Raw genomic sequence first — 26,607 nt, 5'->3', positions numbered from 1 at the left:
CTCTTGTCCCATCATTTAACATGGAGGGGTTGGGATTTATGACCTATACTGCAGTCAGCCACCAGGGGGACATTCAAATGTCTTGGCATTAGTCTTGGAGAGCTGTCATGTCGTCCATCTTTATACTGGACATAGCTGTCCAGCTAGCTGTGGACATAAATGAAGCTCATGTGTCACATAAAAATAAAAAAATAAATAAAAAGAAAAACTACATTCATTACCATGAAGTGGCTTTTCAAATGATAAACCTGAAATGCTCTTATACCTTAATAGAACTTACAATAAAAAGAACACATCAAGGCGACTGGTATGGTAATCAGTGTCTCTTTAATTTACAGTCTAAGAAAAAAACAGTAACAACACCTATTTAAAAAAAGTACTCCCCAGTCCCAAGCAGGTAACCTTTAAACAATCAAATGTGAATCTCAGTCTGTATTGTACAAATAAGACGAGCGGATGCACAGCAAGGCACAACAATTGTTTTTCAGTTGTACTGGCGGTTAGTCAAACAGACATGTCTAATCCTAGACTTGAAATAGTTCCAGCTATGCACTGACATTATAATCTTATTCTAGATTTACACATATGTAATTCGTGCTCTACAAACTGCCTTGTATTTCTGTCTTACAACTACAGACTAAACAAATAGTAACTTTGAGCCTTTTGATACAGTTGAACACAGCTTACGCAACAGATTAACCTCCTGTGACCTTGTGTCCTCATATGTGGACATTGCATATTAGGTTTGCGCCACCTTATATTTTATTTCGCTTAACTTAGACCTGTTGTGCTCAATCCTGGGCGCTTTAGTGTGCCATCTAGTGGTGGTAAGGGCATATCCTAATCCTGGTTAAAAAAAAACAACAACAACAACATGGCAGCAATCTCTGCTGAGTCAGTCTGCAGCTGATCCCAACACAGGAGTGGACATGGTACAACACCTGATCAAATGTAATGGTTGAAACTTTTTTTTATGCTTAATAATGTTTGTAGTTTGATATGGCAACACGTTTGACCAGTTGTAGCAATAGTAATGAGCTAAAATGCTGTAAATTTGGAAGTACTCGTTTGAGGACATTGGGACTTTATTATTATATTATCACAGCATTTTACATCGGCCAATTAAGTGTGACAGACTGTTCCTACAGACAAAAAGGACAGTCCTAACTTGGAGTATGGAGCAAGTAAAATTCATAGAGGTACAAGACAAACAAATCACAAGGCTTTTATGCTGCGTTATTTGCAATTTTACTTTTGCACTTGTTCAGACATTGAAATAAGCAGGTTTGAACAGTTTCAGACATGAACAGTGACCCCTAACCCATTGAAATACAAAACATTGAACATATGTTGCATTGTCTGCAATTTTCTTTTTGCACAACAACGTTCAGGCATTGAAATAAACAGTTTCAAAAATCCATCTTCCCCATATGAGGACAGGATTTTATTCCAAAACTGCTTACTGTTTAAAGATGAGTATTTTACACTCGCCATGTCCATCTAATCCCAAATAGCTAAGAAAAATTAAAAATGCGCACCAAACAAAAGCTCGGGTCTCAGGAGGTTATATTCTCATTGACAGGAGACAAGTTTGCGAACAGCAATTAAAAAACACATCAAAAACTATGGCAAGTCCTTTACAAACAAAGTCAAAATCCTGCCCAGCCAGGTACAAAAACTTCAATGAATGTCTCTGGAGAAAACAGAATACAATCACTATCAATATTATATATTGATTAGTGGTACCAAGATCAAGCAAAGAGCTACTGTAACATAGAAAAATCTTTGACGGCAAAATATTTAATGAGCAACATACTAAATGTACAGGTAGTTATCCTTATAATAACAGTCTCCTATGCTGCCAGCTAGTATCTTAGATCTGTTGGATGGTGTATAATGAAAGACTGCAGAGCATAATAAGCTTTGACCCCATACAGTTTGGTCCCATGTCACATCAGGGTCATTTGTAGGACTAGTTAAACAGTGACGTTTTATGTCAACATGAACTACAGTGTACTTATTGCTTTAAATCTAGACAAGAAAAGGCTCAAAACAAGCCTGCACACACAATATTTCTTCATTTGCACAAGTATAAGGCACAAGCTGATTTGATCTATGATGTGATTTTTTTTTTGTTACTACTTAAAAATACAAGTGAATATTTTTTTTGATCATTCCTGTGACAAAAGTGTAAAATTTCCCTTAACCATAAAAAGCAAAACAAGCATGTGACGTAAATCTGAATTCTTACGAGAAACAGCAATTCACCCTCAAACAGTGCTTCTACTGGTTATAGGTTCTATCCTGATTGGAAAATAGTTGTGTCAAGTCAGAGTGAGTATCCTACACTGAAAGTAAAGCATAATGAGAGTCTTCAAACGTTTTAATCTGCATTTATGAATCCACTGTGGCGGATAAAATCACTGAGTCAGATGCCATAACAACACAGAAGAATATTAAGATTTCACTGCTTCACTGCTCAAGTATTCTCCCCATCCATTTCTCCGTCTTTATGGTCCTGTTCTGTCTCCTCTTCCCGGGCGTCACCTTGCTCCCCGTTGATTTGGAACTTGTCATGCGCCCATTTGGGGCTATTGGTGTTGGGGCACCCAGTGGCTTTGCGGATCATGAATCGCGCCCTTCCACGCGAGAAGCCTCCCCGTCCTCGCCCTCGGTTGTCCACCCACTTGTGCTCCACCTCCCGTTCTCTGTCATCGTGCTAAGAGACAAAGGACAGAGGTGTGTCAAGAGAACAACTTCAGAAGTACTAACTTGAGCTAGATTAGACTGAACGACAACATGAGGCTAATTCAAACAGAGATGGGAGGCATAAATGGGAAATAGATCGACCCTACCAAGTAGTATTTTCTGCTTTTGGGTGTGTACTCTGGGTCCCAGTCCTCATTTTTTGGGTGCACTGCCATGTTTGCCATGTTGTTACTTTGTGAGCAGTTTCCCTGATAATTGCCTCTGTTCCAGCCCCTTCCCCGAATTCGGACTTGCTGTAATTAGACATAAGACATGAAAAAAATTAAAGCTGCAAGCAGCAATGGACGGGCCCTTGCACCTTCTTCCTGTGTCCACACTAATCATACGTCATCTTGCTGTCCTTCATGTGGAAACCACACCATGTAATTTTAATGTCAGATCATCTCTGTCACATATGGCTGACTTCCTGTTGTCAGTGGGTGGCACTGTGACTATGAGTCAATATGGGCATGTCGATGTCTACAGAGCTGGACTCCTATCCAACATGTGAAACTGGGACAGGTTAGACTATGTAAAGTCACGTTACAACAGCTATGTGAATCATGGCTCAACATGCAAATTGCCCACCTCTCGATTTGTTTTCACGAAAACACAAGAGCTTCACAATTTGGCATTATGAAGTTCTTAGGATTCTGTTGCCCAAATTTTAAATGGACCCACTGAATCCTCTTAGAAAAATCACATGACCTGAAATGACCGCCAAGCTATCAAGTATTTTAGCGAGTGTTACACCACCCAAATTTGAATCAAATCTGACCAACTTTGTAGGACGTGTTTGAAAAAGTTCGCAAAAATACAGGGAAAATTCACATAATTTAAAATGGCCGACTTCTGGTTGGGCAGAGCTCATTAAACCTAATGAGAAATATGTCTAAAATAATGAGAATAATGTGCATACCAAATTTTGTGACTAACAGAGCAACTTTGTCCCAACTGAGGCCTCCCACACTTTAGGGGGCGTTTTGCTTCCTGCTACACATGTGAACCTAATGACTGTATATTGTCACAATGTTCACAGCTTTTGATGTTTGCGCCAAGTTTTGTGCATTTCATGTATACAGAGGGTGTCAAAAATGTGTTCAAAGGCTAAAAGTAATGGTGGGCTCTATAGAGCTGACATGCCACACCCAAGCCTTGCACCATCAAATTAATATAATTATTTCATTTGAACATGGCTGCAAAGTTTTGTGAGTCTGTATGCATCTTTAAGTCTTTAAACATATTCGTACAATGAAAATAATTCACAAAGTTCAAGATGGCTGATTTCCTGTCAGGTGATTTTAAAACAAAACAAAACAAAAAAAACCCCATCTTATATATGTTCTTAAAAATTCCTACGACCAATGGGCCCTGGCGCTTTCGGGCCCTAAAAAGCAGCGAAATCACTGACACACAACAAACTGTGAAATTCAATTGTTCAGCGTAACTTGACACAGTCATTGCTCCACACTATGCTCCCCTGTCAATCCAACATCATGTGTTAACTTACAAATCCTCCACGTGGCCTTCCTCTTTCAGGCGGTCCTGGTGACTCTCTCTGACCCAGTCGGGCCTTGTTAAAGCCTTTATCTTTGGGATCAGACTTGCCATGGGGCAAATCTTCTTTTTGGGACTTAGAGGACGAAGAAGATGAGGACGAAGTTGAGCGAGAGCGCTTTTTCTTATGTTTCCTAAAAGGAGAAAGAGTATATGCAGAATCCATCATGGACAGCTGTTAATCATGCAGGGTAAATGAACAACAGCATCAAACACATTTGTGGGTAGTTTGAAACAAGCACAGGGGAGTTGCACGTACTTTGATCTCTCACGGCATTTGGAGAACTTTTCCTCAGTTCTCTCTCTACTACAATCTGGGGAATCTCCCATGTCTCTTCCCCGATCTTGATCATATTCTCTGTCATGGGTGGAGTATTTTTTACGGCGCTCAATATCCAAACGAAGGTCCATTGGGTCACCCTTCATTTTTTCCCCGCCGTCCTGAGCAAATCAAAAACAGAACACAGCGTCGTGGACAGACTTTGGATTAGCATGAAGATGCTATCAGTCTGCTTTCAGCCAAGCTGATCTTTAAATTAAACAGCGAGGTCCATGGATGAAAAAGGGGGGGGGGGGCCCAGGTAACAGCCAGCTGGCATGAATAAAACCAAGCCATTCTGGAGTGAATTTTCCAGTGCACTTAAAGGGCCAAACCAGTAGTTTTGCATGTTTTAGGATTAACTTCAAATGTGAACCATTCTCCAAAGCATATGTTTTTAGATGCCTTCAAAGCAGCTATTGAAACATGTTCAGAAAATCAACTTGAAACGACTTAAAATTTGTTTCAGATAGGCAATCCATCACCGTCAGTATTATGTTAGCTGTATTTTGTGTGATTTCATGGTCAGCGGTCAGAAGGCTGCATTTTGAAAACCTCCTCACAGGTGCGTTCAAATGCTTGTGGGAAAGTCCAGCATTCCAGGGCTTCAAGAATCTGCTGCACCACAGCAACAAACAGCACCAGCATATTTCACATTGGCTTCCATATGTCACATGACATCCAGCAGCCAATTCCCACATTTCAAACATCAGAGCGTCAGAGACGTGGTGCTTTCAGGCTCTTAAAGTGTTTTCGAAACAATCCCTAAATGTACACAGTGATGTATTTCCTATGTCAAACAAGTTTCAAGTCACTCTAAGCTGATTATCATATTGTCTAAAATCTGTGAGGTATGCTTGGGCGAATAGTTGCTGGTACCTACTATACAGTAAACACATTTCGTAGTTGTGGAGCTACTGGCAAAACGACTAGTATGGTTCTTTAACAGTAGTGAAGAAAGAGAAGATAGGACTGTTCATGCTAATTTACTCAGTTTGATGTACTTAAGTAGTATTTGCGCCTCATTTTTTACAAATGCTTGACCATATGTGTCCATGCGCATCAATAAAGAAACACTATGAGGGTTTACTAAGAAAGTTAAGCACATAAATATAAGCACAAGTGCATAAAGTGCTTGCTGTTGGTTATTTCCGTTCCTTATTTTTGTAAAGAATACTTACGAAGACATTTGTTTAGAGTCCCTTGAACAGCTTTGGCACAGTGGCTTCCATTTCTGAACTTATATGATTCATTAGCCTTGGTCAGGCTTGTGCCCACAGTCTAAGCAATTCACCATGTGTGAAGGCGATATATAACAAACAACAAAGTCAAAGTGCCTTATTTTGCATTTTCATTTCTTAGACTGTGCATCTCCCTTCAAGGAAAGCCAAAGGCTTCCAGAGAGTGCAGTGTAAAGGCATCTGGCTCGCTCACTCGTCTGCTGTTGTTTGTTTTTCCCACATACTTCATACTGCAAAATGTTCAGTCACCTTGTAAGTGCCATCCTCTGAGCTTTTCATCGCCTCAAAAAGTTGAGAGTGTTTCTTAAAAGCTCTTGGTGAAACATCAATTCGCCTGTGAGAAAGAATCACAGTTAAGACAAGATGATTAAATGCAGAGTACAGCAACAACCACGGTTACAGGTGCCACAACGACAAACTGTGAGCTACATTGAGCTGCGAGCACGACACAACACAGACAAAAGAAAAGAAAAAAATGGTGGGAAATTAAAACTGACCTCCACCGAGCATGAGAACAAATAAGCCAAGATAGTCTGTTGTTGATTTTCAGGTAGGAAAGGTGAGAAAAATACCTGAAAGCTGTTAAAAGAGGAGGTGAAGCCACAGCACACTGAAGGTGAGAGGGTCACTCAATAGGCGACTCTACCTGTGTATCTCTGGGCTTTTTCTTGGCTTCATCATTTCCTTCTCAGCAGCTCGTCTTTGGTACATGGTGAATCGCTCGTTTAGAGTCATTCCACAGGACGGAAAGTGCTGAGCTGTGCAGGGAAACAGGAAAAACAGCTGTTCAAGTTGTTAGTGCTTCTGGTGTCTTGTCATTTTTCCATCCCACTCTGATGCTGCATTGAACTGAATATTCCCATGTGCCATATTCCTGTATTTTATATAGGAGGTAAAACATGAGTGAGTCCTCGCTTGTTTTACAGTCGCCTCAAAAACATAATGATGTTTTTGCAGAGAAACTGCAGCTTCTTTGCATATGATGTCACACATTGGTGCACTGTCCAGATGGAGGGCAGGCAACTGGAGGCAAAGACTGACAACACCTCACTAATGTCTATGATTTGTCCTGTTTACAGATGTTCCAACTTCCACTTTAAGTCCTAAAAAAAGGATAGTACGGAAAGGGGAGATGTGAAAAAGAAAAAAAAAAACTCCAGAAGATGTGGATCAAAAACCTCTTCACTCTGTGGGAGCAAAATTGGCTAAAGTCAAAGATTAACATTAATGCCAGGTACACACTACACCATATCAGCCCGATTGTAGATCGACGCAGCGTCGGCATGGATCGTGAACGGCAATGAGATAATCCATCGTTTCATCTCTTGTACTGTGTCATAGTAAACGACAATCGACGCTGTGCCTGGGACGCCTCACGACTTCCTGACATAAAGTCCAGCATGTCTGATTTTCTTTTTGTCGTTCACGACTTCTCCCGTCACTGCTGTCACTTTGACCAATAGAAACACAGAGCGATCTGCTGCCGTAGACAACTGTATGTAAACAAACCCCAGGCTTTTAGAAATTTCCTCTAGGGATGTTACCACAACAGAGTAAAAGGGGGAAATGATGGTGTGAAACAGCAGAGGCACTTTGTCAACCTGCTGAGTACTTCCATTAGCATCAAGCTAGCAAACAATGGTACATCTCTAGAATGGAGACGGACATAAAGTAAGAAAATTACAAAATAGTGGCGGGGCTTTTACTTACCACAACTGCAGAGGCTACCAGCTTCATGTGAAACAGACTACATTAGAAACGGGCCGTTATTTATCATTCTCTCTGTATTTTTATATTTTTACTTTTTATCCATTCCTGTTTGCCTTGATAAAATTAATGCATTGCGCCGTCATTTCAAACTCAGTACTTGTATCGTAAATTAAAAGCCCCTTATAACTGTGGTTGAGAGAATCCCTTCATTTATTGAACAGGCTTTTATTGTGAAACATTTGCAGGAACTTGTTGTGGAGGATTCAGTGATTTGCGTAGTTTGCATGCGGTACTTCAAATGTAGCTCCTGACATCTGGTGGCACTTTTTTATATTACTACAATCACAGTTCGGCTGGATCATGAATAGCCACAGTGACTGAAATAATAGTAACAATAAAAATAGGACAAGAATAATGTGATGACGTCACGCATGTGAAAGACGACCAGCGATGATTGGTTGTGGACCAATGGTGTAGTCTTTCATGTCAGTCAGCCGTGTCACAGCAAGATTTTAGGTCTCCATAGTCGCCTAATCTGACATAGTGACTGTCAGAACAGACAAAAATGTCATGTAGTGTGAACCCGGCATAATGCACGTTAAACATCCAACATGCAAGAGTTGGATGCAATTACAGTGTGCTGTGACAACTTCTTTCACCAGACCTCTGAGAACGGTTGACCTAGTAGGTAGAAAATGGTAGCTGAAGTTAGCTAACCTTAGCTCGTAACATCAGCCAGCGGTGCATCCATGTACAGATTTGAAAATAAAAGACAATTATACTCAAGCACACTCACATGACCAAAAAATAAATAAAAATAAGATGGCAGTTGTTTCAGTTGTCACACAAAATACTCAAAGTCCACCAGACTCTTGAACGCTTTCATTGGCTCACCGTAAAACATAAGTATTGTTCGGAGGTCTGAAGGACGTGGTCATTTGTAATGACGATCATGTCCACACTGTGCCAATTGGTCCATTACTGGGAAAAATCACTTTTCTTCATTTTGTATAGATCACATTCAACATGAGTTTCAATTTTCTGATGATACCTGCTGCCTGCAGGTTCATCCAACACCACAGTATGTGGCTTTATCAAGCCTACTACCTTCCCTCAATCTGAACTTCACACGTCATAATAATCATGTGATTGTAAACAAGCTGTTACTAGATCACTCCACTCTGCTGTTAATAATGTGAGGACAGCAAAGAGGTGCAGACTCACCTTTAATGTGGTGAACGATGGTGACAATGTGCTGAGCAAACAGCTCAGAGGGACTCCTCTGTATCTGAGCAGCCTTAACATGATCAAAGATGGAGCGGAACTCCTGATCCTTTTTAGAGGCCTGCACAAGATCCTGAGACAACTGTCGCTCCTCAGCTAAAATATCAGAGCTGAAAATGACAAAAACAAAATCTTTAGTCTGTTGCTTTCTTTTTAAATCGAAAAAGGATAAAAGCAAAAGACATATTCTTTAATCACAGGAAACAAACATTCAAACAAGGAAACTGTTGCAGAAACACATTATATATGTTAGCTACTATTGCAAAGTCTCCAGCTGGATGTACAGATATGACTCCTTGCTAAATGAGGAAAGACCCAGTTTGGGACCAGAAATCGTTATATGATGCTCACCTTATCAGGCTATCTCCGAGGAAATCCATTCTGACATTTAATTTAGTTTCCTGTTTTCTTGAGGACATGAAAGGCGAGTCCTCTCCCCTGAGCTCTCTGTCAGAGTTCCTTCTTGGTGGTGGTGTAGCAGATGGGATGGAAGGAGATTTTGCAATCTTCCTGGCTTTACCACCCATGTCTGGAGACAGTTCCTCACATTTTCCTGCTAACTCCCTCTTGGCGAGGGCAGCAGCAATGGCCGCTGCTTTATCCTGCTTACGACTGAGATACATGTCCTCTGCCATGGCGTCAAGGTCACAGTTAGCTACCTGGGAGTAAGACACATTCTGCCATTTGCCAAAACGTTCATCAAACAGTTCCCGGGCTGAGTTAGTGACCTTGATCTTTGGCTTAAAGGACTCGTCTCCATTGTGCCAGTCTTTGTGAAGTGACTTTGACTGAGGCTTGATTACCATCTCCTCCTCTTCCTCCCCGTCAGCAGACAGAAAAGGGGACGCTTTCAAAAAGCTGTTCAGAGACACTTCACCATCAATGTCCTCTTTGTGCTTTCTTGACACCGAGTCAGAGTGATTCACTGGTGCTTTGCCATTCACTTTTCCTTGTTCCATATCCACATCATTGGCTTCTGTGTTCTTGCCATTTTCCAAAGCTTTAGCTTTTTTATTTTGCTGCTCCTCCAAAAACCTAAACAATGACAAGAGATAAAGAGCTGCATCTAACTGGGCATGCAACTTGTGAGACAACTGCGGTAATGAAGCCAACAGACTATCTGACAAGATGTCATATTAGAGCCTCGACAAATAAGATTTTCTAAAACAGAAAAAACAATTGAGTCAGATTAGTATTTCATCTATAAAACCAAATTAGACATAAAAGCATAAGGAATTTCAATTTAAGTTCCAGTGCGTAGGATTATGGGTATCTGTTGGCAGAAATGGTATTATATTCCTAACTAGATTGTTTTCATGAGAGTATATATTAACCTGAAAATCTGATGCATGGTGTTTTTGTTCATTTAGAATGACAGTAGCTCTGCGATTGGTTTAAAAGTGTGGAGAAAATGTAAGGAGTCATACGATTGGCTGAAAGCGAACACACCTGATTAACTGATGAATCTGTCAATCAGAATCATAAATTTGATTGACAGATTTATCAGCCAATGGTGACGTTCGTTGACCTGCGACGTCAGGGGAGTCTCAAAATTCACCACACAGATTTCTCTCACAAATGTAGAGAGGTTCACAAATGAGAAGCATTTTGTAAATGCACATTCAGCGATTCGCATGATCTGTGAATTTATATTACAAGTGTGCCTCAAAATAATATTTGTGAAGCATAGTGTGTGCATTTCTGAATTTATATTACAAGTTTGCATAAAAATTATATTTTTGAACCAGAGCGTGTGCATTTGCGAAACAGATCATGTGCATTAGTGAGTCCGAAATACAACTGCGAACCAGAGCATGTGCATTTGTGAAAAACCCTGCGTGAGTTCATTCATTATGAAACTGATCTGACCCCATAGAAACTGGTGGAATTCTAACTTGTAATGTTAGTCAATGCATGAGATCACAACGTGAATTAATCAACACACCTTAAATTTCACTGTGATAACTTTGACCATTACTTTAGTTTTTATTTGACATACACTTTTGGTAATGAGTGGATCCTCAAGTATTTATATATTTATTTCGACCAGGGGTATTCCAGTCCTCACTTGGAGGGGAAAAAAAGCATTGTGGAGCATTGTGGAGCATTGTTCCTGCGGGCTCCAGCAACACTAAACCCCTGAGCTTGACTGAGAAGGACTGAATGCATGAACCCACTATTTTTAAATATCCCATGGAGAGAGACTCTCACTGCAGCCTGTTCTATTCTGTCCTGAAAATGTTAATGTGCAGCCTCGTTCTGTGGACGATAAACAAGGTGCAGACTTCCATCTGTGTCACTGGTAATGGAAATCTAGGAAATATAGACAATAGTGCTGGGCGGACCTGTGAGTGACAACAACCCTGCCCACATGTAAGAGTACTGTTTGCAGTGGAAACACTAGGGTCTAGGTACCATGTCTGAAGGGTCACTTTTGGTTCCAAAGGTACCATACTGAAAGTGTTTGGTGGTAACGGGGCTAAACTGGCTCTAGATAAGGCCATTTGCATCAATTTCTCTTGTCGGCCACTGTAGCTCTCCTGCAGGAAAAGTTTCAGTTCTGCAACCTTACTGCTAGATGCCACTAAATCCTACACACTGGACCTATAAAACAATGCTATTTGACAGGGCAAACATTTTGAATGCCCCTAAATGACAACATTATTGTTTTAGTCTGTTATGACAACCACACTTGACTACCCAACGATTACAGAGCCAAGGAAATGCCAGAATAAAATAATAAAAAGGCATTCAGGCTATAATTCATAACATTTTATCTGTTTGGCTATAAAACTTTCATAGTTTGCTGAAACAATGTCAGAATTAATTTGAGAAAAAAAGAGTAAAGTCAGTCTTACTGTCTGAAGGCGATGGAGATTGCTGTTTTATCTCCATCCAGGTATTCCTCGTTGGAGAAGAAGTCAAAGCTGGACAGCATTGGATTTAGACCTTCGTGTGAGGATTTTTTTGTTGTGGATGAACTAGACACCGTCTTCCAGGAGGGGGCGCCATTGCTGATGTCATTTGTGATTTTAGGGGACTCTTTAGACTGGTTAGTAGTTTGGCTGTTCTGATTAACAGTAACAGCAGAGCTTGCCAGAGGACTCGCTCTCTTTGGACTGCTGCTGCAGTCTGTCAGGCCCTGCCAGTTCCCTTCAGTTTTCCCACTGCTTGTGGCTTCTTTGGCATCTCCTGCCAACACCCCGACAAGCTCAACTGCCTCTCCATCTCCCCCTCCTCCTCCTCCTCCTCCTCCTCCTCCTCCCTTTTGGACCTCCTTGGAGGCTGAGAGCTCCTCTTTTACATCTTTGGAGTTTTGGTTAGTCAGCAACAAGGCTGGCGTGCATTTGGGAGAGGAGGAGTGTGAGGAAGAGGAAGAATGCTGCGAGTGTCTGGATAATGGTGAGGAGGATCTGTCAGAGTGGTGAGCGTGACCACAAGGGGGACTTCCTGAGCGTTGCTGGACGTTGTGAGAGCGTCCTCGTGAATAATTCTGCTGCTGTTGCTGTTTTTGAGGGTACTGCTTGTAATTCTTCCAGTTGGGGCGGAAGTTGTTGTTGTTGTTGTTGTTGTTATAGCCACCACCCCCACCACCACGCTGGAAGCGTCCACGTGGGAAGTAGCCCCGCCCTCGGCCCCTAAAGTTGTACGGCCTCCGGAAGCCGCGGTGCCAGCCCCGGAACTCACGATTGTTCTGCTGGTATCCCCTTGGATATTTCTTCTCCCGGTTATGAGGTGGAGAACGAGATCTTGACCATGACCGAGACCTAGAGCTGTAGATGAAAGCGAGGGGAAAGAAAGCACATTGCTTCACTTCCAAAAACTCATTGATACACAAAACTAAAATGTAGTTTTGGGGAGTTTTCAAGGAATGACATGGAATCTAATAGAACACTAGCTAAAACTGCAAATCACAGCCTCAACATTTAAAACTTAACATTTCTGACACTAGACGAATATAGTACAACCTGTATAGTATTTAAAGGATGTGATGTTGGCTATTACTGGAATAAAGGTTAATGAACATTGTAGAGCACTGTATGCTTCTATAGCTGAAGAGATAATCATGATACCAGTACTACAGGAACAATATACTTCCACTTAAACCTGTCTGCTCAATTTCCTTTAACAGACTTCAACCATTTGACCTAACATATGGAAAATGCATACAACCCTAAAACACATGATATATATAGACGTGCAGTTGCATCCGTTATGCATTTATCATTTGGAATAGACAAAACATATGGTAGTATAAAGGAGGCCACAGGAGGTGTACTGCATGGGAGAGGAGCAGAGATTTCACAGTGTGATGCCGGGCCAGGCTGCAGGGTCGGATCAGGCCACATGGTGGCCCTGCTGCACTTCTGATACAAAGCCTTGAGTTCTCTTGCCTGAACCTTAAACACAGTCCACAGTCTTAAGATCATAAGCATGATACAATATGTTCTCCTCTTCAGAACAGTGCTTTAATCAGCCCAACATGCTCCTTTTAAGCCTAACCACATGTCAACGCATCTGCAGCTTTCCACGGACAGCTTTGAGATTGTGATTGTAGCAAATCTACTGTAAGACATCAAACAAGTCCTTTATTGTCTCTGTAATGGTCTGTTTTCTCTACAGCAAGATCTCTACAACTATCAGTCAATGCAAAGTAGCCGCTTCGCTAGGTTCCCTGTTAGAATTTTAGTGATGTATAATATAAAGACGGCTGAATTGTGGAAGTATTTTTTTCAAATGCATACAAAGCTTACAGTATCTTGCAGAACAATGTCCTAAACGGACCGAGCAAAGCAGTTCCACGCTACATGCAACAACATGCTAAAGCCAAATAAAAAGCACAGGACTCACCTAGTGTGTTTTTGCATTGGAATACAGAGTGAGTAAAGAAAGCAGCGCACTGAGCAGCACTGCACACTCACAGTGCGAGCTACAGATACTACATCTCCTCTAGCCAACTCTGTTGGAGCAGGGAGTCACATGGACCAGTGTGAAGGGGGAAAAAAACTTCTACTTCAATCCTTTGACTCTATGTTTGCCAGCTACACTGGCTGTTCAACCTCTATATTCTGACTTTATCATTAAAATACTGCAGATATCCACATTTTAATGTGGTCTTAACATAATATTTCAGCAAGATACACGATAACCTCTCTTATTTAACATGAGATTAGTCACTGAGGAAAATCCAGAGGGAGTGTTTTACTGCATCTGTGGCTCCTTTTACAACTGAGGTGAAGAAATAAGCTCCAACTTGGAACAGTTAGTCTGTTTTTATTCGTCAGGCTTGTCAACATGTTGAAGGTGTTTTGCACAGACATAAAATAAACTGTGTGTGTTGGTCTTTTGGTTTTTTTAATTTGAATCTGTGTTTATACACAACTTGTGCAAATGTGTGTGTTCAGGCTGTGTGACCACAACCCCATTTGCACACATGCAAGGTGGACTCAGGAAGAGCACACCATTAGATTCCTTCCATGTCTCTTCTTTAAGCCAATTTTAATTCGTGCTGCGACACTGCCAGGAAATGAGCTGCCCTGCCATTTTTATTGCCATGCCACAGTCATTTTGCCAGAAAAAGCAGAGCCATCACAGTGAAGCCTCACTTTTTCTTCACATCGTGGCCAGCAGATAACCCCACAACCAGGGCGTTTCTATTTAAGCAAAGCAACCAACAAAAAAAAACGCTGCCTTCTTTATTAAGACTTGATAAAATATTTTCATCTCCCGCTGAAGTCGACTAATATGGAAATTTTCGCAGGGAGTGCAAACTGCAATAACATTCACGCTAACTTAAGTAAATTCTCAAACCGGCAGCTGAACTCTTTCCCAAACATCAATTTCCTCTTGATACAGAAGCCGAATCCAGAGCTTGAGTCAGACCCAAATCCATTAATACTGCACCAGCTTTGTGAATTCATGAGAACCAAAGTCAAAAAGTCCAAGACAAGACAAGGTCTTGCAGATGGAAACCAACGAATATGTAACTGAGACACAGGTTATAACAGAACACAGAGCTGCTTCCTGACATCCCCACTGCACAATCATTAGCATATATATTTTCTACATGTCAGATCTTAGCAGCACATTGCATGGTCAGTCCTTTCAGATAAGATTCACCAGATAGAGTTTGAGTGGAAAAGGAGCCTCCCAGGAAACACAGGATGATCAAAACTGACTGTGTATATCGTGGCAACACTTTGCCTGCTGCACCTGCTGCTACTTTTTCTTTTGTCATGACAACCGACTTTCTTGGGTCACAATCACTCATACTTTAATCATGCAGTGGGTCAATGCATTCTCCATTCATATGAACTGAATATTAACTTTCAGTAATCAATTAAACCTAATTATGATAAGTCTGGCCTGGCAACAAAGAGGCCTCTTCAACAATAGAGGCAGTGGATCTCAAGACCACAAAAATAAACAGCCAACAGAAAGGAAAGGAGGATTGTTTATAACATGGGACTGTACCGGTAGTGACGCTTCCTGGACCGGGATCTGGAGCGACTCCTGGAGCGAGAGGTGGAGCGGGATCTTGACCGGGACCTCGAGCGGCTCCGAGACCTTGAGGCTGATTTCGTGGATCTGGACATCACTGCGGCCAGCCCACCTCAAACTGCCAAACAAAAGAGTCGAACAGCCGAGTAAGGATTGTGGTAAATCTGACACGGTAAACAGTGCCCATAAAAAATGATTGGCAATTCAATCACCTGTTCAGGCACTGGATGCATAGAGTGAATATTAGTCATCTCAGCGAACAACTGAATGAACATAGGAAAACTAAATTTAAAAAGAGCCAAGACTTAAAAACCCACGAAATACAATATCCGACAGATGAGTCATCCGAGAGTCACTTCAAAAGCCGCCTTAACACAAAAGCTGAGTGAAGAAACAGAACAGCTGTGAAAAAGGAAGAAGGCAATAGAGTAGGGCATCCAAACACAACCAGTTTTATTTAGTCACTGATCATTTGCATAGAGGGCAGGCTTACGTTAGTCATCTGACTACTTTACTGTTGAGCCCACCATAAAATACAAATACAAGAGACACTCATCAGTAAGATATACCATACAGTACTTTACTCCCACTACAGAACACAGTTAATCAGCTAAAACCATAAAAAAAATGGTGGCAAAAATGGTTGTTCTGTCACTTTACTCACAAGAGAAGACAGTTTTCAAATAAGGTCAAAAAAAGGGAGAGCCAGCATGTCTTCTCTAAGCCTCACCACCTGTCCACACATTCAGTATCTTTAATATCTACACTATTGCTGTGTCTTAAATCGAATGCCTTTGTTAGCACGCTTACGCTGCATACACTATGTGCTAACTTGTGTAGTGCATGAATTCTGACCAGGTAGTGTTGTCTCAAATCAATCACGGACATTGCACACTTAATGGAAATGATGATTGCATGACCTGGCAGCTTTGGGGCGGAGCATTTATGCCAACATTTGACGAATGATTGCCACTCGCCAAGGTATGCTTGCTATATCTGCTTGCTTACTCACTTGGTGTCTTATCTATTTATTTATTTATGTATAATGAACAGTCTTTCATGGCATGTTTCTATGAACGTCCGTGGCCGATACTGGCTGGCCCTCTCACCAACTGATCTACTGAGTTAATGATAGCTGCCACATTTTGCGAATATTATACAGCCCGTCAAGCATCTGACCACAAATCTAATACTACAATCTTCTACAGTGAAGATGACAATTAATCATGCATGATCATGCGACGTAACTTGGTCACGCTTTGGTCGTATAGCTTACTCCACAACACATCAGTGCCTGATAATAAAATCTGCCGCTGTTAGCTAGCTAGCAAGCTAACGCTAGTATCTGCATTATTGTTTGAGGTACCAAATTATTGCATAATTAACCCAAAAAGCAAAAGGATGGCTTATATCCAACAACAGCATAGTAGTAATGAAAAATACACATGTATAACTGTACATTGCTTTAGTGTTCATTTCACAAGTTTGAGAAGTGCTAGTGGACCCTGCCCCTTTCGTTATGTTGGCAATGATGGCGACCACTGATGGTGAGAAGTGTCCAACTTTCCACACTCAGCTATTTGACTGAATATACCATGCGGGCGCTCATAGTCTGCTGTATTTTGCCATACTTCTCAGTGTGAACCCACCCATGCACTTAAAAAAGTATAAGTAAGTACATTCCCTTTAGTTAAAACTTGTGAAATTCACCAACAACTGTTACAACAAGTCAGAGGTAAATGTATGAACAGATCTGACATAATATATTTAGCACAACTGACTGAGCTGATCATTTTAGGGAAGTAATGGAAGACCACAATTTGCTTGTCGGACAGAGCGGGCCTCCCCCCAGCGAGTCTTTATAGAAAATTTTAGACTAGTCTCATCTAGTCGGTTGATTGTTTTCATATATCTTGGCATTAATGATGCAAAGCTTTGGCTACTGTTAAACTCACCCCTGACTAATCTGACAAAGTTAAATACTTTAAGTTCACCCCACTAGAAGGGAAAACAGTGCATTTCCTCTGTAGCCACTTCACCATTCACATTTGCATGTGGTTAATGATCTGTTAACAGAGAGATGCTCACTTTAGACTGCGCGCTCAGTCCACTCAAACTCAGTATATTTTTCACCTCAAAGTTTCGTCTCGACTCCTCTCTATAGTAGGAGCATCTAGTTCTTTCCAAAGTCCACAAGGCATTATCTACGACATATGATCCTCGGAGCACAGTAAATGCCAGGGATCAAATAATTGATCTTTCGTTATGAGAGTCATCTTCAGGGACTTTGCGAGGAGGAAATTGCCGACTACACATGACAGGGATTTCAAAAACAGCGCACGCTATCACACGGTGGTCCCAGTGTGCATCCTTGCTACTATTTTGGAGAGGTTTGAAATGGATCCATCTTCCCACCGCCGCCTCCTCATGCTCTATGAACTTCCCACTCTCCTCACTCCTGGCAGCATGTTGTTTTTGGCTTTCAGGGGATAATTTCCTGAAGGTCCAGCCTCAACAGACCGTCAATTTAGCTTACTCGGCACATTTCAAGAATGGCATGTGGCCCTTTCCAGCACGTGGTAGCCAAACAGTAAAATGAATAAACTGTAACAAACGTCTTAATTTTGCTCTGGGAATTTGGCCTTGAGGTTGGAAAACTTTAATTGTAATGGATTATTCTACATTTGTTGTAAAAGCTGCAATGCACTTATTAAACCCAACAAATCTGTGTTTCAGATGTCTTTGTATAGCTGGAAACAGTTTCTATGAAACTTTTGAGTTTCAGCAGAAAGTGTATGCAAAGCAAGGTTTCCAAGCCAAACAGTGTTGCAGTAGGTCTGAAAGTACAGTGTGTGTATGCGTTTAGTATTCACTATGAAAACTAGCAAGAGATCTGTTTCGATAGCTTTTCTTTGAACACTCAATTGATAACCAGCTGCAGCTGTCCTGGCTCCACACTGTGTGGTCGGCAGCCTAATCGCTGAGATTTCAGCCTCTCTAAAAGGCAGGGCTGAGCTCTGCCTTTAATCACACACAAATGCAGTTACTGACACACACACACACCTATCTTTGAATACTTGTGAGGACCTGGTTCTCAAACATCTTCTGTCACGCCCACCCTCAGAAGCCAAATAAAGTTCATGCTCCCTCGCCTCATCAATAATTGGGTAAGCAATGAATAAAAAAGGTAAGCAAAATAGCATCAGCACCCCTTCATTTCACTCTGTATTTGCCCCTGGTCATCCATGCCCCACCATGAGCCCCCTAGGGTGGCCTGCCCAACACTTTGCCCTAATGTCTGCTTACACACATTTGTGTGGAGGGAGATAGTCGCACAGTTGCAGCCACACACACACAAAAATGTTTTAATAATTTACCTACGTTTCGACATGACAATCATCTTCGGTTTCTCACCTTTACCACATCCTAACAGAGAACTAACCACTGAAATTACGTAACTATTAATATCATTACACTCGTCAACCCTGTACCAAATCCTGTACTTACACAGCAGCACAAGGAAAACCAACATCTTTCCTGGAATTTTATCACTGGATCTCCTTGTTATTGATTATCTAATGCTTGTATCATCCGGTGTAAGATTTAGAGATGAACAGACTCATCCTAAAATAGATGATATTAGTATTTATACCAACCAAAGACAAATGTCCCTCACAAAATATTAACTTGAACTTCTCTGACTGGTCTCTCAATGGACAATCTTGGTGCTAGTTTTACCCGGAACAACACAGTATTACAGGAACAGCATGCAGAACCAGAAAAGCAGGTTGTGCAATAGAAAACAAATCAGAGTGTGGTGAGAAGATCTGTTTTAAATAGTGAAACAGAGTTAAACTGACAATGGTCCTCACATCGATAGAAGATCAAGCACTGGCACACACACACACACACACATATGATTAAGAGCCCCCCTTGGAGTAGGGAGTGACAGCTGTGTAATCCTCATCAGCTGTTTATTTCATGTAACAGCAAAAGTAGCTCTGATCAACAATGGTCCGGCAACTCGATACATAGCTGAAAGCGTACGTGAAGAAACGCTCCGCTCAATCAACAGCCCTATCATTAAGACTTGGATGCCGCAGGGGCAGCTGGAATCACATTTGCTATCTATATGTGCCCCTGAGACACCCCGCTCGCTATTTCAGAAAAGCCACAGCAACTGTCATTGGCACAATCTTTGGTTATTGAAATGCTGCATTCGCTCATAGTGTTCCCACAAGATACTTTACATGCTGTGGCAGTTAATGGATAGCCACTGGAAGAGCTGTTCAAGACCAGATAAACCTCTCAGCTTCCTCCGTCGCCATTAAGTGAAAAAAAAAAACTTCCTCTGAACAGCCTGATTGATTCAGTTATGTCTGAATGAGTATTAGCTGACTTTTGTTTGTCCCAAGGGAGCTACTGTAGCTGCCAGAGAGACAAATGGATGACCTCATGCACAGATTTCCTGCATCATTTTTCTTTGTTAATTGCCTACAGTGACAGACCAGAACACCACTCAGGCTGGCATTGAACTCGGCCACAAGTTTAATGATAACACGATCCCACTTGCAGCCAACTTTCTACAAGCTAAGGCAGGTCAATATCACTCTATCCTCTGCGGGTTTTTGGAAGGATTTGTGCATTTCGTCATTTAATTCTATTTGAAGAAGTTCCCAGAACAATAATGAACAGTTTACAGAAGTAGCGTCCGCGAATGAATGGTTGCTAGGATGTGTAACGAGGCTACACTTGCCTGGAAAATGGCACACAGCGGAGTGTCACTGAGGCATCTTCACACCGACATGCTTCTCAGCCGTCTGTCATCACCACGTTTGTGGAACTCTGCTGCGCACAAGAGGGAACTCATCGGCTAAAGGTCCTCTCTATTTTGGTCAGCTGGGAACAGCCTGGTCGACGATGAGATATAGTGCTATATGCCCAAAATGTGCATGGTTGTTGTTATTGTTTCCTGTGTTCTTAAAGTCTCTGCACGCAGCTCGAGACGCAGTTGGTGTTAATGGTGTTGATTATGGGTGGAATGTTGTACAACCAGAATAAATACATTTCTTCTCCAAACAAATGGCACCTCCTGTGTTGATACTGAAAGCAACTCTCAGCCACGTACACATAGCCAGATGACTAAATGATTAGTGTATCATTAACACGGATGGTGGCCTTGAGAAGTGAAAACAAAATTTCTACTTCAGTGTGTGCCAGGGCACTTAAATACGGGCACACCTTTTCATTGTGTACCTTAGTGCATGTAGTGTTTGTTTAAGAGGATTAACCTCAGCCAGGATCCAACAGCCCAACAGGAAATTGCATGATAATATTTTTAAACTTCTTTTTGCCTCACTGGACACCAGAAGTAGTTTCACGTTGGACCGCGAACCCAATTTAGACAAGCATTTACAGTAACCAAGGGTCTAAGAGACAAATCTTGTTGCTATACACAATCTAACTTGGGTTAAACTCGTAGCTGTTTACAGTAGGCGGAGGACAACTTGGTGAAACCTACAATCATAACAGTCATTCACAGTCATTGGGCTAACCACTAAAAACAACTGGTAAAGTTAAACAACTCTTCCACTGAGTTCCCGGTTGAACCCTGTGGTGGTCCGAGGGTGCACTTTGATAAAATATCTGAACAATTAAACAATGTTCAAGATATAAATGTTGACTGACTATGGCTGTTGAGCTCCCAGCAAATTATCCAAGCCTTACTTCACAGATATTTTCACTACACTCAAAATGACATCACTTGGAGAGCATATCAAAGCTGGTGGGGTCATGTCCTGGATGAGAGACAGTGCATCCTCCTGGAGTTTCCTCCAATGCGCAATGACGCATCAATCATGCACGACGGAAAATTATAAATCCATCAATACGGCACACTTTCCATCAATTAACAGGAGAGCATTGAGGACGATGGCTCCCTCTGAGGGTCAAACAGCTTCCTGAGCAAATGTTGACACATTTCGGTTTGTATTTGAGCCCAGAAATGTCATTTAGAAACATGGTTTGGCGGAAAATAAAATATCAAGCTGTGTTTTTTTGCATGGGTGATCTCTGTGCTGCGCAACGACTGGAAGCTACGTTTCCAATGTTGCTACCATTATAAATACATTATTTTCCATACATTTATTTCCGCTTTCGACCATATGATTGGCCGATATAGGAGAGGAGGAATAATAAAGTACTCACCGGTCGGCGTTGTGGTTCAATGTCGTCACGTCACATTCAGACAGCACGGTGTAATAACGCACGGTGTAATAACGCACGGTTAAAGACACTTTCTCCCTGGTCTTCTGTCTGTCTGCGCTGTTGTGCCCAGCTTATGTCAAGTGTGTGTGCGGGCGTGTGTGCGTGTGTGTGTGTGTCTGGAGTCTGCGGTGTTCAGAGAAAGGGGGTGTGACTGCTGCGTGCGGCTCAGAGGTTCAGATTTCCTTCCGCCCTCACCGCTGTCTGCCAGGACTATGGGCGCATCAGCAGTGAACGGGAGCGGAGTTCACTAAACCGTATAGAGACACAATAAGCTCCGCCAACCTTTAATGACATCATCCTGCCAGAGAAGCCTAATAATCCCTGATGAAAACTCACTGTAGTAACCGTGTCCATAAAGGGAGCAGCTACTGGGCACAGCTACTGTGTCTGTCCAAGGCTACATGGTGTTATAGGGGAGACCGGGGTCGGTTGTCACACTTTTACTGCTATGTGAATTGCTTGTCATCAAAACATATTTCAATAGTCATTCCTACATTAAATTAAAGCTTATGGTCTTGGCTTGAAATGGGTATCACTTTCGTTTTTACAACTTATTGTAACAAGAAGTAATTAACCATCAAAGACACTCTGACATGGGGTTGGTTGTCACTGCAGGTATCAATGGGGTTTCAGGGAAAAAACATTCTAGTTCATAGTTTTGAAATGAATACCACATCTATAATAGTACTCATCAGTGCCCCTTTTTCTGTGTATTGTTTTTTGCAGAACAGTGTAAATACAGTAAAGAAACATACCAACAGCAAAAAACAAAACAAAACAAAAAAAGACTGGTGGTAAGACAAAAAGGAAGATTACACATAAGTTATCCGACAAGTTACAGATAACTGTCGTATGATGTCATATGTTAGTTAACCTTTTAAACCATTACCCATTCACTTTCATTCTTGAATCAAACTAACGCCAGGTCTTCTTAAAGAGTCCCTCTCTGTTTGACAAGGTGAATCTAATTTTCTCTAAATGTAAAAGATGACCTAATTCCCAAAGCCACATATTAAATGTTGGGAGCTTCTCAAGTGTTCAGAGTTGAAGCAGCAATTAAGATAAGATAAGATAAACTTTATTGTCCCGCAAGGGAAATTCGTCTTGGGCAGTATAGTGCAAACAGCTGCAATATTCACATACATACATACATACATACATACAATCAACACAGACAAGTTGCCAACATAGTGCGCTGACTGTGTTACAGTTGCAGACTACTGTTGCAAGAGTAGTGCAACTGTTTCCCTTGTTTGTAAGGTTACAAACAAGGGAACTACAGGTATTGCACTGGCCTATCTCAAAGTGCAAGTGAGTGCATATAAAACAGATAAATACAGGGGTCAAATAAAAACACCAGTAAACCAATTAAAATTATATTAAATCAGTTGCGGGACCATAGTGCAAATAAGAACAATACTAGATGAGAACAACAATAACCAGACCATTTAGGCATAAATAGCCCTGCGCACATACGGCTCAACCAGGGGGGCATCGTAGGTCCAGCAGGTGAGCAGGCAACCACCTATTAGCATAATTGAGGAGAATTCAGTAATAAGCAATAGTAAACAGTGATTAACGGTGAATTGACGGTGAATTTTCTTGCTAGCAGTGTGGACAGGGAATTGACCTGAGCTTCACACCCATCCTTCACTCTACCTGTCTCCACCACCCCAGATAGTGCAAAACATATAGCAAAAAAGTCAAATAAATGACCCCATAAAGTTTGCAACCGATGGATGACATTGAAGGAATTGGTGAGACAGATTTCCATTATCTTTCCAACATTTCACACAGAGAGGTGAAGCATCTTCGAATATGTTTTGTAGTCTAGTGGGAGAGAAGTACAATCTATGAACAACTGTGAACTGTACATGCCCCCCGTGTTTAAACCATGAATTTGAACCAGATGATTCTTATGGTGCTGAAAAGAAATCCAGCCTTTATTAAAGCCATTGTTTCATAACAGTTCAATATGAGTATAACATTAAATGAAACAGTGAGATTGGAATTGATTAATTTCCATCACAATATGAGCAGGAACTTTTGTTCAAATGTCAAACAGCCTGGGATGAAGTTTGTAACTGTTTAGATACAATGTTGCTTTCTAATGAGGAACTAAAGTAATGTGTGTGTGTGTGTGTGTGTGTGTGTGTGTGTGTGTGTGTGTGTTTGTGTGTGTGTGTGTGTGTTTGTGTGTGTGTGTGCAATCAAAAACAAATGAGAACATATAGACTTTAACATGTTTGCCATGCTGACTGTCTTTCTGAACTGTCATACATGTGACAACCAACCCTCAGAGCAGTGAGACCGCCATGTCCCTTGACAAACATATTATGCTAGCTGCCACATGGCTTTAGCCTGCTAGCTGAATTTGGACTCAAATCAAAGCTATTACCTTCGACTAAATGACTAATAACCTACAAGCTTTTACAAAAACAAAAAGAAAATTTACTCTCTATTGCCTCACCTCAATGTTTTGTGTTTGTTTCGCAAAATGAGCAGGATGTCAGGACGACTGTTTGATATCAACATAATGTCACGGCGCCCCCAAGTGTGGCTGTAATAAGCACTGTGACAACCAACCCGTGTGACAACCAACCCCGGTCTTCCCTGTGACATTTATCATAGTGTTATTGTGAGATTATTTTACCCCCATTTGTTTATTATTAATGGAATATCATTCCTTCCTCCTTTCTTCCTTCCTTCCTTGGCTGGTCACCAGCTAACCTAATTAACTGTACTGAAGTGTGTTTTTATCTACCACTTTATTAAGTGGCACCCGGCCGTCCAGTACAACAGCCCTGCCATAACATCTGTTTTTACAACACTCATAATCATCACATCGGTGGGAATGTGGAAATTTGATTACATGTTTGTCGAGGTCAGAGTTAAAGCCGGGGTGAGCAGAAATCCAGGAGAAAAAAGGCAGAATTTGAGAATACACCCTCCTCCTGCAGCTCGCCTCTCTCCCTTCTCGGTCCTAAGCCCCTCCCACCAGACAACCACAGGCATATGCACACACTTCATACAGTAGCCTTAGTGTTTTCCATCCATTTATTTATTTAATTTTATTTCCTTGTATAAGTAGCACTCACTCAGCCCCTCCTTGCCCTGTTCTCTCTCTCTCTCTGTTTATGAGACCAAAAAATGAGACAAGAATTAGCAAGTTAACGTCAGCTGCGGCCCTGCACCTTGCTTCCCATCACTGTCGCCAGCTTCCCCTGGAGGAGAGCTGGTAGCAGTTTGGGAGACAGATCTTCGGTTAGCACCTATAGCAACTCAAATTTGGCCAGCACAAACCCCTCAGCACCAGGTGTCAGCGAGCTGGCAGCCAGCGTCAGCACCAGGTCTATACTGTTAGCTGCTGGGGTTTACGTTGGCTGAACTTGTGTTGCTGCGTCTGCTAACTGATGTCCATCTCCAGAGCTGCTGCCTCCTCTGGGCAAGGTTGTCTGTAGCAGCTGGGAGTAGGGTGGGAAGAAACACTCTGACTCGAGGCTTTAACTTGCATTTGCTGTCCAAGGCACACCAAAGGCCACGCCAAAATCTCAAGGCACACCTGTATTTATATCTGTGCACAATAGCTTCTATGACATGCGTTATCACTCTTATCACGACATGAGGCAATAAAGATAAGAAAAATAAGACAGGTAGCTTTCATGATACTGTCTACTGATAGTTTATTTTCTCTTTTCTTAGGGTGGAAGGTCATCTTCGCTGGTGCTTTGTTGTAATTTGCTTCATACAAGCTGTCTTTTTCCTTTTAAATGTTGTCGTCCCTCACACTGGCTGCCAATCAAGGCTTTTGATGTGTCACACACTTAAAATTCCCACGCTTTCAATTACATTTTTAAGCTAGAGTTTGCCTCTTTATTAGGAAATGGGTGCTCACAACATACTGATACAGTCAGTTAAAATTAATTCCTAACTTTTTGTATAGGCCCAGTTGAATATTGCAATAATAATGTGTGGTTATCACAAAATCCCACGGCACACTTGGATTGGCATCACGGCACACCATTTGAGAACCACTGCTCTAGTTAGCGTTAGCTACATAAAGTTGCAGCTGTAAGTCTTTGGCTCCGGTTAGCAGAAGCCTCAACTATTAGCAACATTTTCTCTCTATCTCTGAAATATTGACACGTTTTATTATCAAACTCTCTATTAGACTCTCTTTTTCAAAAATCCATCTGTCTTTTTGGGTTGCTTTGTCAGCAGTTGTTGGCAATGCTGGAATAGAGACTTCCTCTGCAGGGTTCTCAGCTGTTGGATCAGGCTGTCACTAAAGGGATGTGCTTGCACATCTGCATTTGTAGAACAGCCAAGAGGAAGCCCTCGCTCTGAAATGACCGGCAATTGTCCAGTCTCTTGTCACGGCCCTGGATTTTCTTAAGAAAACAGAGGGGGAGTTTTACTGGAGCAACTACTGAGAGGTGTTTATAATTTTTTGTCTGGCCTAAATACATAAGGGAGGCAGATTGTTATAAAACACCACAATACGATGCAGTCCAGTACAACATCTTCACTGACTAGGGCTTTAAAACAAAAAATTACTTTAATTAACAACCTCTTTGAGAGTGTGAACAACAACTGAATATTATTGACATCAAGAAATAGACATTTTATTAGAAGAGTTGTATTATATTTTTATACACTTAATCTCTATAAACAGGTATCTACATATGTATTTCATCAGACTGATAGCCTATGGGTTCTGAGATTGCATCAGACTGCACAGTTTTATCTAATTAAGTGGCCAATGAGCATATATTCCAGCAGCAAATGTACTTTTCACTCTACTACATGTATCTGATGGTCATAGATGTTAGATACTTGCAGATAAACTAGGGTTTTTTTCGACTGCATCTCACAGTCTGCAGCAGCTCAGCTTTGCAGATAAACATTTTGTGTGCAAAACACAGATGGGGTCCATTTTACTACAAATTCGTTGTAGCACACAAAACATTTAATCATTCC

At 41.5% G+C, this 26,607-nt stretch overlaps 1 protein-coding gene across 3 annotated transcripts; it reads right to left on the bottom strand.

Annotated features, from left to right (window-relative positions):
* Window positions 1-308: 308 nt before the first annotated feature.
* On the bottom strand, window positions 309-21,767 carry thrap3a (thyroid hormone receptor associated protein 3a). 3 transcript variants are annotated; one of them, XM_050046681.1, is made up of 11 exons: window positions 21,568-21,767; window positions 15,334-15,478; window positions 11,718-12,632; window positions 9,211-9,894; window positions 8,800-8,969; window positions 6,512-6,623; window positions 6,115-6,199; window positions 4,565-4,746; window positions 4,259-4,439; window positions 2,856-3,002; window positions 309-2,719 (listed from the first exon to the last, which is right to left on the bottom strand). In XM_050046681.1, exons 2-11 carry the CDS (start codon window positions 15,453-15,455, stop codon window positions 2,480-2,482), a joined length of 2,838 nt encoding a protein of 945 aa, XP_049902638.1. In that variant the 5' UTR covers window positions 15,456-15,478; window positions 21,568-21,767; the 3' UTR covers window positions 309-2,479. The 3 variants fall into 3 exon arrangements, with proteins under 3 accessions (XP_049902638.1, XP_049902637.1, XP_049902639.1); XM_050046680.1 differs by lacking the exon at window positions 21,568-21,767 and adding an exon at window positions 15,573-15,772; XM_050046682.1 differs by lacking the exons at window positions 2,856-3,002; window positions 21,568-21,767 and adding an exon at window positions 15,573-15,772.
* Window positions 21,768-26,607: the final 4,840 nt, after the last annotated feature.

This window comes from Epinephelus moara, chromosome 6, assembly GCF_006386435.1.
Source record: "Epinephelus moara isolate mb chromosome 6, YSFRI_EMoa_1.0, whole genome shotgun sequence".
In the NCBI taxonomy this organism is placed as follows: Eukaryota; Metazoa; Chordata; class Actinopteri; order Perciformes; family Serranidae; genus Epinephelus; species Epinephelus moara.
This window is presented reverse-complemented; position numbering and strand designations above follow the sequence as displayed.

Excerpts from the sequence above, each read along its gene's own strand:
- thrap3a (XM_050046681.1), bottom strand. The coding sequence starts at position 15,455 with ATGTCCAGATCCACGAAATCAGCCTCAAGGTCTCGGAGCCGCTCGAGG. Across the intron at positions 8,970-9,210 it reads CTCGGAGATAGCCTGATAAG|CTCTGATATTTTAGCTGAGG; the intron begins GTGAGCATCATA and ends TGTCATTTTCAG. Across the intron at positions 3,003-4,258 it reads GAAGGCCACGTGGAGGATTT|CAAGTCCGAATTCGGGGAAG; the intron begins GTAAGTTAACAC and ends GTCTAATTACAG.